Consider the following 12500-nt stretch of genomic DNA (forward strand, 5'->3'; position numbering starts at 1 on the left):
TGATCACACCGTTAAAGCTCAATGACCTGGAATAGCAAGACAGTTTAAAGACATACCTCGGTGCCATCCAAAGGACAACATCCAAGCCTAAGCTGAAAGCCAATTGTACGCGTGACTGAAAGAGGATATTGTCTTATCGAAAGCTCACGCTACAGGAATGTAAGACTAACGGAAGTGCTGTGGCGCTCACACAACAAGGGTCTTGTCATCTGTCATTTTTAACGTGGTTGTGCGCATGCTACACAACACACCGCTTACGAGGCGCACAAACTGAAAGACCAATGGTGAAGAGGCAGTCACGACCAATGGACAAAAACGTTTCCTCATGAACTCATGCGAGAACTTGATCGATCTTTCTCCGTTTATACCGTCGACACTGTGATTAGCTGGACCCACTTCAAGATCAACTGGCAAGAATATTAAACAGGTCTGAAAAAATAGCAGCATCTGTGACTGCTCAAGATGTGCTCGGATCACATCGATGGTCTGCTCAAAAACAACAAGCATCCGCATCTGCAACGAACACAGACTCGCCTGCGAGCAAGAGGTTTTGCAGCGGACCTGAATTATTCTGCTTGCTATAGAAAACTCCAGCCAGAAGCCACCTAGCATGAGCTTTTCTTTTATCCGTGCAACATGCAAGGCATCTGTTTGTGCTGTTTCTTCAAGAAGGGAACGCCTTGCGATCAGCCAGCCAACAGACAACACAACGTTAGGCCCGGCTAGGCTCTCCCTGCCACCTGTAAGTCGTGGTTATTCTTGGTTATGACAGCCAATCACGTTCCCCGCTGAAACCAAGATTTGCAAGCAACGGCCAATCAGCGTTCCCGGATGAAACCAAGATTCGCAAGCAACGGCCAATCAGCGTTCCCGGATGAAACCAAGATTTGCAAGCAACGGCCAATCAGCGTTCCCGGCTGAAACCAAGATTTGCAAGCAATGGCCAATCAGCGCTCCTGGCTGAAACCAAGATTCGCATGCAATGACCAATCAGCGCTCGTATCACTATCATGAACCTGTCTGCTAGTAACAACCAAGAATTGACCAATCAACGTCAAGAGCCCCCCAGAGCTTGCGGATTACGACCGGAGAAACATCTTCAGGTAAGTCACTTGTCAACAAAAATAAAGTAGCAAATATTTTAAATTGTTTTAAACGAAAAACCTCTAGCACAGACTAGCTTTGTAATTTAGATAATTAATCCAAACTAATAATTAAACGTCAATTGTTATTTTATATGTATATATATATATGTGTGTGTTGTTGTAATCGTTATAACGTTACTGTAATCAAACTTATATGTTTTATAGATTTGCCGAGTAATCAAAATAAAGTATAACGTTACAGTTTACTACATCTTTACTACAACTTCGTACACAGTAAGTTACATGCTTCTATTTTTAGTACAGTAGCAAATTTTTAATTGTTTTAAACGAAACACCTGTACCGTTAGCCAGGCTAACATTAGCTTTGTAATTTAGGTCATTAATACAAACTTTTAATTAAACATCAATTGTTATTTTATATGTTGTTGTTATAATTGTTATACTGTAAGTTAATCTGTATGTTTTATAGATTCACAGAGCAATAAAGTATAACTGTAAGTTACTACAGCTTTACTACAGCTTCGTACACAGTAAGTTACATGCTTCTATTTTTAGAACCTTTAAGTGTATTTTGATGCTAAACTTACTTGTTTTAGCTAAATCAATTGTAAATGCATGATTTAACGTTAAATGCTTTACTTTTAACGTTATTAGAGCTTACTCTGGAATATAATGCTGATATGTTAGTTAACATTTTGAATCTGTTGGAAAAATATACATATTTATATACATAGAATAATAAAAAGCAACACTGTAAGGTGATCATGAGTAAATATATGCAATTTCTGCGTTATTAATGTGATTTTTTTTGTCAAAACATGAAATATAAATAGTCAGAGTCAATATGTTTGTTATCAGACATCAAAATAATATCAATCTATGCACAAGTTTTCTATTTTAGATGAGGGACTGTTATGAATGTTATGGAAGTGAAAAAAAGACACGTTTTTGAGAGAAAACATTGTAGGATTTCAGTGAATTATTATGCACAAACCAGAAGCCAAAAACAAAACAAATAGAGAAGGGATGACCCTTTTTTAGAACAAAAACAATGCATTTAAATGTAATTTTCATGTGTGCATTAAAGAGGAATATGTACTGTTATGGATGTGACAGTTCTGAAATGGTTTTTATATGATTATGAAAAAGGCATACTTAAAATGCTTTAAAATCTTTAAGAAAGAGACCTCACACGGGTATAAAAACCACAAATTTTTGACATCTAAACAATAAATGCAGTGAAAATCTTTGGTAAAAAATGTTTCATGGTAAAGTTAGCATTTGTAAGGAATTGCCCATATAGTAATGTAATTTACACAGCTGGATTACCAAATGTGTTTTCTTTTTCTCTGTAATATTTATATCTTCATTTTTTAATTCAGATGGAGCCTCGCTTCAGGAGACGGGCTGATGGCAGCCTGAATCTTTCGGACACACTGGAAGCAGCAAAGGTGAAGGAAGCCAACAAAGGAAAGCCTTACACAAGACCCCTGTCCCCGGAGGCTGTGCTGGACAAGGCCAAGAAAAGCTTAAGTCAGCACCATGGAGATCCAGCTAACAGAAAGCACCTGCTGGGTTTCTTTGAAATCCAGTTTGGTATCTTTCGTGGGCAAACATTCAGGTGGGTTGCAGAAAATGCACTAGGGTATGCTGCTTACCTGGTTGCATCTATGAAGAGGGACCCCACAGGAGGCAGCAAAGACTCTCAAGAACATGCCCACAACAAGGGGAGTTTCAGGGAGTATATTGAGCTCTTTCCTTCTGGCAAAATTGCCATTGCTATGAAGGAAGAGCAAAATGATGCAAAAGCTTCCAAGCACGATGCCCCTACTCAGCAAGCTGCACCCACCCAGCACGCTGCACCCACCCAGCACGCTGCACCCACCCAGCATGCTGCACCCACCCAGCACGCTGCACCTACCCAGCACGCTGCACCCACCCAGCACGCTGCACCTACCCAGCACGCTGCACCCACCCAGCACGCTGCCACCACCCATGCTTCCACTGCCTCTCTACGCTCCCTCTTGGTTGGGAAGTTGCCTGACCAAAGAACCCTGACCAAGACCATAAAAAGGATGGTTTCCCCCATCAAAACCACACCTTGTAAGCAAACATTTATGTGTAAAATACTTGGTTTGTTTTTAGTATTTGTTGCTGTTCAGAAGTCATGTTTAATTGTCCCTTGTTTTGTTTTGTAGCTTTGGCCCAGGCACGTGCACGACCCTCTGCCACCCTCACCCATCCAACTGTGTCCATTGAGGGAGCCACAGGGCCCACAGCCACCCTCACCGACCCGACTGTGTCCATTGAAACCGCCGCAGGGCCCTCAGCCACCCTAACCCCCCCCTCTGTGTCCACTGAGATAGATGACAGCACACTGCTGGCAGAGGCAACTATGTTTGAGGAGGCACATGTGGCATGTACGTTTATACTTATTTAAAACATATAACAAAATATTCAAGTTTCCTTTACAGGCATAATAAAGTAAAGTAAAACAATGGGTGGGTTGCACCGACAAGGATTAGGCCCAAACATTTAATCTTGTTTAAAAATAAACAGGGTTACATTTAAATTATCATTTTGATCCAGGTTTAAATTTTACATTAAACCTAGATTATGCATGACAAATCCGCTGGCACAGCATTATATCACAATATCTGAGCTTGTTTCCTGCCACATTGCTCCATTAATCAATACAATAGACTGTTTTAATAGATTGTCAAATGTTATTATTTTGAATCAACCCTTTAGATTTCCGATGCATGTAGGTAGTGATTTATAATACAAAAATGACTTTACCTTTGCCTGCATAAACTGTTTATTTTCTTTTGAATGACAACGTCAACATTGTTGCTGTTTAATTACAGCAAATTCATCATGGCGGACAAAATAAATCACAGATGAAGGGTGTAGTTAAGGTTTTAATCTAAGATTTGTTAATCTGTGTTTAAATTGAAGTAGTGCAACACAAGTCAAATTTAAATTAAACTAAGATCAACAAACCCTGGATTAGCTCTAAACTGTCTGTCAAACTCTAGGCTTAATTGAAGCCTTGTTGGTGCAACAATGTGAATTAGTGTTTATGTTTTTTTTCCAGCAAAACGAGTCTGTCTTCCAGCTGGATGGATACACACCCTGCCTGAAGTAGACCAAAGGTGGATATCCAAGGCCCTGTTCAGGTGGGCTGCACCAGGCCGTCCTGAGCTGATCTATAACAGGGTGGACAAACTTTGGTGGTATCCTCCACCGGTACCACTGAAGACCAGTAGTGCTCCTTCCTTGGAGAATTACTTTGGCCATCCTCTGCTGCTCTGGATGCCACGAAAGCTGTGGCAATTGAAGCTGACCTGTCCACATCCAGACTGTCAGAAAGACCTTCTGACCTCAGCTGGCCTGCATCAAAAGATCAGGGTCGTGATTGCTTTGAATAGTGTGTACTTTGTGGCATCTGAGTACCTGGCCTGCCGAAGATGTAAGAGAAAGGTCATCAGCTGGAGCCATGATATCGTCTCCCAACTCGACATTGGCCACAGAGTGCAGTTCCCCTGCATTCTAACCTCAAAACTTGCATGTGACTTTCAGGTAGTATGTTTGATGCGTCAACGAGGCCTGGGAAACAGCAGCAGCCAGATCCAGCGCAAGCTGCAGGAGCGTCATGCTGAGGTCTGGTTGCAAAAAACAGTCCAATATCTTACAGATTGCAAGGGGATTGCCAGTGCTGTCACATCAAGCCTGATACTGCCTGTGACATTTGAACCGCTTCCTCCAATGCCTTCTGTCCCTAAGCACCGGTGGCTGATGCAGGTCTATGCCCAGGATGTCCTGCAACGGCTGGATGAGATCAAGGCCGCTATAACATCACAATATGGTCGGATCTTAAAAATGGATTCCACAAAAAAAGTAGCCAGAAAACTAGCAGGACCCAGCTATGGCACCGCTGCCTGGGCAACCAATGTTGGAAATGAGCATGGACAGGTGATCATGTCCGTGCTCACAGCAAGTGAGGGTTTTGGTCTTGGGCCAATGATTGAAGGCCTCATTAGGAGATACAGAGTGGCTGGGGTAGCTCCTCCCGAGGTACTGTATGTGGACCGAGACTGCTGTGGCAACACTCTTCTGAGGAGGATGTTTGAAGAGTGGGAGCAAATGACCATCCGGTTGGATATATGGCACTTTATGCGGAGATTTTCTGTGGGTTGCACCACCGACTGTCACCCGTTATATGCCACATTTATGAGTCGCCTCAGCCACTGTATTTTCATGTGGGACCAGGACGACCTGACGGCCCTGAAGATGGCAAAGCGTGCAGAGCTAGAAGCTGACTGGAGACCATCATCTGAAGCTGATGTACTGCGCCGTATCAGCCGTAGCGAGCTAGCCCTACATTGCAGGAGAACCACTCGTGGGACCAAGGAGACCCTGACGATGATTGAGAGCCTCATTCAGGCCTTTGAAGGAGATGCTGGTCGTGACACTCTGGGAGTCCCTTTAATAAACTCAGCCCGGATGACTGAGGTCATAAAGTCCCAGCGAAAGCATGTGGCCTGCATCCAGGATCCTCAAGGTGTGCAGCTCTACATGCAGACGGGCACTTTAATGAAGGGAGGGCATCGTCTGCCAACTTACCGCTGTGCCAGAGGTTCTACTTCGCTGGAGTCTTTTCATCTGCACCTCAACAGATTCATCCCAGGTAAGTAATTTTAGTCACAGAATTTTTTTAATAAGATTTTACTTAATTATATATTGAAATAATTATGAGAATAGCAAGAACAGTTATTTATGTATTTATATGATTTTTTTAATGTACAGGCACGCTGGCAAGTGACACCTTTTTTCAGGCGTATCTTTTGGATGGACTTGCAAGGTGGAATGAGGACCGGGCTGTGGCAGCAACAACTGATGAGCAGCAGCCACATTCCTATAGTCATCTTCTCCGTCATGCTGCCAATATTCTTTCAGAGGAGGTCATGGGCATGAAAATCAGCCCTTATGTTGGGCCAAGAAAGTACACTGGTAGATAACTGTTTGTTGTTTTTGGTGACAATTACACACACACACACACACACACACACACACACACACACACACACAAACACAAACAGTGTTATAATAAAGAGTAATAATATAATATTCTGGTATATTATCTAATTGTCATTGTTTTAATATTTTAAAGGTGAACTTATCGGAGTAGAGTATCTTTACCAGCAAACTGGTAAAGTTCTGCAGGACTACAGGTTGGCCATTGAAGAGTCTGAGACCACTGAGGTTGCTATAGAGGTGGAGGAAGCTTATGATGAACTTGAGGAGTTTCAAGACATCACTGTCCCCACCTTTGACACAGAGCGGATACCTTCTGCTGCTTCACAAGCATCAGTGTCTGCAGCATCATCTTCAACCCCTCCGGCAACCAGACCCAAGTCATCACTGTATGTGTCACCAGTGAGATCTCCTGTCACCAGCTCTACGTCATCACTGTCTGTGGTCCCTCCAATACCAGTCACATCTTCTGTTTCCAGCTCACTGCACACTCAGCCAGCACTATCTCCTGGCGCACATAGCTGTGAGTTTTACCAAAGTATTTTTATTGAGAGTTGTTTGTTGTCACACTAACTCTAAATGACTCTAAATGAATATTTGTCATATTGAAAGATAAATACAAATGTAAACTAAATATTTACCTTTTTCATGTAGCCCCAGGTAACCAAGGGTCCACAGAAACTGACCTTCCAACATCTGAAGAGAACCCTTCGCATGATGTAAGGGCACGGTTTCTTTTTTAATGTACATATACATGTATGCAAACAAAATCTGGGTTATGTTGGCTGTGCTTTCATGTGAATATTTGTATTCATTGGTGCTTTCAAAAGTTGCTAAATGATCTTTCATTTTAGGATTGTGTTGGACCCGATAATATTGAAGGTTATGGAGCTGTGCAGGACTTGGCAGAGTATTTGTTCAACCTTAGAGAACACCGTCTGGCCTTAACTGGAGAAGAGTCTGAACAAATCATCAACCTATGGCAGGCATTGGGGGAGTTTGATAAGAAAAAGACCACTTACTCGCCACGTCACCAAACCAACCTAAAACAGGGACGATTCAGGGCCAGTAAGAAGAATGTGGCACCAGGTGTGGAGAGCACCAGAAGGTATGCTAAATTTAGCAAATACAGGGTTTTGATTTGTTTGAGGGTTTTGATTTTTATAAAAAGATATATATTTTGTAAATCCTGACGAATTATGACTAGCTTATCTTCCTGCAGCCTCTTAAATTCATACTTGGCCTGGATATAACAAAAATTGTTAGTTGTGATTTACGTTTAATGCTGATTTTATGTTATGTAAGTTACATTCCTATGGACACAGTTCTAACCATACATCGTTGAAAAAACGCAGACCGGGGTCATTATAGAGTGCCACAGGAATGACATATTTTTGTTGGCTGACCCTCTCAAAAAAGCCAGTTTATTTTTCTCATAGACTTTTGGATTATCACAAAAATAATCTCTGTGTTTAACAACAGTTTAAGACACTTTTTGTCTAAAGCTGTGATAATGCCACAACACAGTAAAACAGTAGATACCTAATTTATTGATATGATATTTCAACAATGACCCAGTAAACAAACAAGACAACATAACTCTGCACAGATATTAAAAATTAACATCTAGACAACACAAAGCAAATCTGACAGAATAGAACAATAAACTCAACAGAGAAAAGTTCACACACTGAAAACAATCTTACATTAATAATATGTATTCTTCTGTAATTTGTAGGTGTTTCATTGGGCCTCATAGTCCTGCACAGAGGCCTGACTGCAACAGAGTGGTGGAGGGCATCTTCATAAGGCTCTGTGCTCTCTACCAAAACGCGGTGCGTGTTAATGGAGAGAGGGTCACCCGCTTCACAATGATTGCACGGGTCTACAGACATATCCGAGAGTGCATCCTCACCAATGATAGGGTGATGAGAGAAACCACCATCCAGCTTCCACAGATGAACGCTTCAACAATCTCAGACTGGTGAGTAAATTAGCATTGTAACCGCTATACCAAAACATGAACCCTCTGTATAGCCCTCAGCTGCTTTAAGTAATTGACACAGTTGACTGAATGTAACTGTGGGTGCTTTGATGGGTCTAGAAACAAATCAACAAGAGTCCAACTTCTGTTTACTTTTCTATTATGAAAGATATGATTTATTGCTTACGACATGGTCTTTAACAGACTGTAAGAATCCATAATCCAATGTTAATTTCAATTAAAGTAGTCATTTTACAAAAGCAACATGACACTAGGGTGTGATCAATTGCTATATGATATCAGCTGTGTAATGCTGTTGCATTATAGTCGTGATTAAACAGTAAATGATCACAGCACTTTTTTATTTTTGTTTAAATGTTTATTAATACTGGTTGTTTTATGTTTTTCCAGGTTCTCCAAGCGTGACAAGTCACAAGATGTGGGGGTTACAAAGCAGGGTATCAATTTCCCAGATGCACCCATGGCTGGACCTGAGAAGCTTCCTGCGGCTTTGCAGAAAGGGCCGACCCTATTTTCAGGGAGCTTGGCTGAGCCTCACCTTTTTGTCCTGCCAAGAAACACTGCTGGGGAGGCAAAACTCAAGAGGAGGTCACAACCTCCAGCCATCACCCAGGCACCACCATCACATCAAAGACTCCCTATCATTGCACCAGCAATACCCGTCTCTCTGCCTTTCATTTTGCCCTCCCTGCAGCTTCCGACAGTTGTAGATACATCATCTTCAGTGCCTGGAACTTCACAGGTGGTGTTCTTTAACGTACCTTTACCTTCTGCTATGCCACCATCAGCTCAGACACAAACATCCAGTCAAGCTGTACCTTACTCCACTCAGCAGTACAGGAAGAGAAAACAGATGAGGGAGGACACTGGAACTGTCACACGCAAATATGTGAGGAAGACAGATGTTATTCTTTGTAGAAAGTGCAACAAAGAGAGAAAGCCACCATCACATCTTCAGTACTTTGGCAACTGGTACTGCAAAGAGACTGAGACTCAGTCATATGCTGAATGGAGGGCTGTGCTGGAGGGACGTGGTTATGGGAAAAAAAAAACAGGAAATGACAATCCTCCAGCTCCTTAAAAATTTCACATTTTATATACACACTGTAAATAATACACACGCTATACACACTGTAAATAATGTTAAGTTTACCTTGTTTATGGTCAAGTTTTTAATTGTTATTGTTTAGGATGACCTTTCAAAGTTGCACTACTGTGATAAATGTTTGTTTTGATTTAAAAAAAAATTTTAGTCTGACATGTCAAAGGTGCACTGCAAATTTTTGTTTTTGTTATTATTATTATTAACATTGATACGTCAGAATTGCACTACTATGTTGAATGTTTATTTTATTAATGTTTACTATTTATTATGTTGACAATCCTCCAGCTCCTTAAAAATGTCACATTTTATATACACACTGTAAATAATATACACGCTATACACACTGTAAATAATGTTAAGTTTACCTTGTTTATGGTCAAGTTTTTAATTGTTATTGTTTAGGATGACCTTTCAAAGTTGCACTACTGTGATAAATGTTTGTTTTGATTTAATATTATTTTCTTAGTCTGACATGTCAAAGGTGCACTGCAAGTTTTTGTTTTTGTTATTATTATTATTATTATTATTATTATTAACATTGATACGTCAGAATTGCACTACTAAGTTGAATGTTTATTTTATTAATGTTTACTATTTATTATTTTATTTTAATAACATTGCTGTTCTGGTTTTTTATTTACCTTAAAAATCTATGCAAATAATAAATGTTTAATCCTTGCCCTCACATTGTTTCTGTGTCTATTTATATAGTCTATTAATTTGGCTACTCTATACTTTACGAATAAACAATATTTTGTAGCTGTAAACACAAAAACAAGTCTTTAATCAATAAAACACACCATAAGAACAGGGACAGTCCTGTTTATAGTTTTTATTCCGTTATTAAAAGTGTCCAATTACAGTGCTGGGGGGGCTGATTTACAATTGATTAAAGTGCGGGAGACAACGATGATGACACATGCGTGCACTAGCAGCGTCAAACTGACACGTCACACGAATTCCACCACTGGTCTGAGCGAGGCGCGAACTCGCGTCGCTGTGCCGTCTTTTGGTTGCTTTACCTCGACTAACACGCGCCGGCTTTGGCGCAGTCGGTAGAGCATGAGACTCTTAATCTCAGGGTCGTGGGTTCGAGCCCCACGTTGGGCGTGTAAGTTGTTTTTCTCTTTGGAGCTTTACATCGCAGCCCCAGGCCAAGTGACCTTTATTAAAATCCTGACCGAGGCGTCTCTTTGCATTTCTGTTGTAATTGTTGGATCCCAGGAAATAAGCTCTCCTGTGTAAACTGTTAGGCCTCCATTATTCACGTTATCCTTGTCGCTCGCTGTCAAACAGCCCTCTGATCCGTACTCCGCCATCCCACACTGCTCTCTTGTCCGTCTCTGTGGCGCAATCGGTTAGCGCGTTCGGCTGTTAACCGAAAGGTTGGTGGTTCGAGCCCACCCAGGGACGCTGGAAGCTTTTCAGAGACAGGGAGTGCACCAAAGCATCGTGTCATTGTTGTAGCCGTTGAGGTAACCCTGCTGTCGGTAGCTGTTGTTCCACTGCGCTGATTTTTTGTAGGATTTATTTACAGAACTGTCTGATCACACCATTAAAGCTTGATGACCTGGAATAGCAAAACAGTTTAAAGACATACCTCGGTGCCATCCAAAGGACAACATCCAAGCCTAAGCCGAAAGCCAATTGTACGCGTGACTGAAAGAGGATATTGTCTTATCGAAAGCTCATGCTACAGGAATGTAAGACTTACTGAAGTGCTGTGGCGCTCACACAACAAGGGTCTTGTCATCTGTCATTTTTAACGTCGTTGTGCGCATGCTACACAACACACCGCTTACGAGGTGCAAAAACTGAAAGACCAATGGTGAAGAGGCAGTCACGACCAATGGACAAAAACGTTTCCTCATGAACTCATGCGAGAACTTGATCGATCTTTCTCCGTTTATACCGTCGACACCGTGATTAGCTGGACCCACTTCAAGATCAACTGGCAAGAATATTAAACAGGTCTGAAAAAATAGCAGCATCTGTGACTGCCCGAGATGTGCCCGGATCACATCGATGGTCTGCTCAAAAACAACAAGCATCCGCATCTGCAATGAACACAGACTCCCCTGCGAGCAAGAGGTTTTGCAGCGGACCTGAATTATTCTGCCTTCTATAGAAAACTCCAGCCAGAAGCCACGTAGCCTGAGCTTGCCTTTACCCGTGCAACATGCAAGGCATCTGTTTGTGCTGTTTCTTCAAGAAGGGAACGCCTTGCGATCAGCCAGCCAACAAACGACACAACATTAGGCCCGGCTAGCTCAGTCGGTAGAGCATGAGACTCTTAATCTCAGGGTCGTGGGTTCGAGCCCCATGTTGGGCGTGTAAGCTGTTTTTCTCTTTGGAGCTTTACATCGCAGCACCAGGCCAAGTGACCTTTATAAAAATCCTGACCGAGGCGTCTTTTTGCATTTCTGTTGTAATTGTTGGTTCCCAGGAAATAAGCTCTCCTGTGTACACCGTTAGGACTCCATTATTCGCGTTATCCTTGTCGCTCGCTGTCAAACAGCCCTCTGATCCGTACTCCGCCATCCCACACTGCTCTCTTGTCCGTCTCTGTGGCGCAATCGGTTAGCGCGTTCGGCTGTTAACCAAAAGGTTGGTGGTTCGAGCCCACCCAGGGACGCTGGAAGCTTTTCAGAGACAGGGAGTGCACCAAAGCATAGTGTCATTGTTGTAGCCGTTGAGGTAACCCTGCTGTCGGTAGCTGTTGTTCCACTGTGCTGATTTTTTGTAGGATTTATTTACAGAACTGTCTGATCACACCGTTAAAGCTCAATGACCTGGAATAGCAAGACAGTTTAAAGACATACCTCGGTGCCATCCAAAGGACAACATCCAAGCCTAAGCTGAAAGCCAATTGTACGCGTGACTGAAAGAGGATATTGTCTTATCGAAAGCTCACGCTACAGGAATGTAAGACTAACGGAAGTGCTGTGGCGCTCACACAACAAGGGTCTTGTCATCTGTCATTTTTAACGTGGTTGTGCGCATGCTACACAACACACCGCTTACGAGGCGCACAAACTGAAAGACCAATGGTGAAGAGGCAGTCACGACCAATGGACAAAAATGTTTCCTCATGAACTCATGCGAGAACTTGATCGATCTTTCTCCGTTTATACCGTCGACACTGTGATTAGCTGGACCCACTTCAAGATCAACTGGCAAGAATATTAAACAGGTCTGAAAAAATAGCAGCATCTGTGACTGCTCAAGATGTGCTCGGATCACATCG

General features: G+C 42.2%; 1 protein-coding gene and 3 non-coding genes across 7 annotated transcripts; all 4 read left to right on the forward strand.

Annotated features, from left to right (window-relative positions):
* Positions 1–851: 851 nt before the first annotated feature.
* LOC129438806 (uncharacterized) lies at positions 852–9973 on the forward strand. Of its 4 annotated transcripts, XM_073862883.1 has the most exons (12): positions 852–1103; positions 1311–1379; positions 1576–1636; positions 2489–3209; positions 3305–3526; positions 4204–5796; positions 5916–6119; positions 6280–6666; positions 6798–6862; positions 6998–7251; positions 7882–8127; positions 8539–9973. In XM_073862883.1, exons 4-12 carry the CDS (start codon positions 2489–2491, stop codon positions 9227–9229), a joined length of 4383 nt encoding a protein of 1460 aa, XP_073718984.1. In that variant the 5' UTR covers positions 852–1103; positions 1311–1379; positions 1576–1636; the 3' UTR covers positions 9230–9973. The 4 variants fall into 4 exon arrangements, with proteins under 4 accessions (XP_073718984.1, XP_073718983.1, XP_073718986.1 ...); XM_073862882.1 differs by having other exon boundaries at positions 852–1379; XM_073862885.1 differs by having other exon boundaries at positions 1311–1636.
* Positions 9974–10592: 619 nt separating this feature from the next.
* On the forward strand, positions 10593–10666 carry trnan-guu (transfer RNA asparagine (anticodon GUU)). The gene has a single exon. It is a non-coding gene; the product is annotated as a tRNA-Asn (tRNA).
* An 846-nt stretch (positions 10667–11512) lies between these two features.
* Positions 11513–11585, forward strand: trnak-cuu (transfer RNA lysine (anticodon CUU)). Its single transcript has one exon. It is a non-coding gene; the product is annotated as a tRNA-Lys (tRNA).
* Positions 11586–11814: 229 nt separating this feature from the next.
* On the forward strand, positions 11815–11888 carry trnan-guu (transfer RNA asparagine (anticodon GUU)). The gene has a single exon. It is a non-coding gene; the product is annotated as a tRNA-Asn (tRNA).
* The last annotated feature ends 612 nt before the right edge of the window (positions 11889–12500 follow it).

This window comes from Misgurnus anguillicaudatus, chromosome 24 (genome assembly GCF_027580225.2).
Source record: "Misgurnus anguillicaudatus chromosome 24, ASM2758022v2, whole genome shotgun sequence".
Classification (NCBI taxonomy): domain Eukaryota; kingdom Metazoa; phylum Chordata; class Actinopteri; order Cypriniformes; family Cobitidae; genus Misgurnus; species Misgurnus anguillicaudatus.

What these genes read in the sequence shown, in the direction of transcription:
- LOC129438806 (XM_073862884.1), top strand. Translation starts at nt 2,489, where the DNA reads ATGGAGCCTCGCTTCAGGAGACGGGCTGATGGCAGCCTGAATCTTTCG. An exon ending in AAGAGAACCCTTCGCATGAT is followed by an intron (nt 6,863 to 6,997) that starts GTAAGGGCACGG and finishes CTTTCATTTTAG; the next exon opens with GATTGTGTTGGACCCGATAA. An exon ending in GGTGTGGAGAGCACCAGAAG is followed by an intron (nt 7,252 to 7,881) that starts GTATGCTAAATT and finishes TGTAATTTGTAG; the next exon opens with GTGTTTCATTGGGCCTCATA.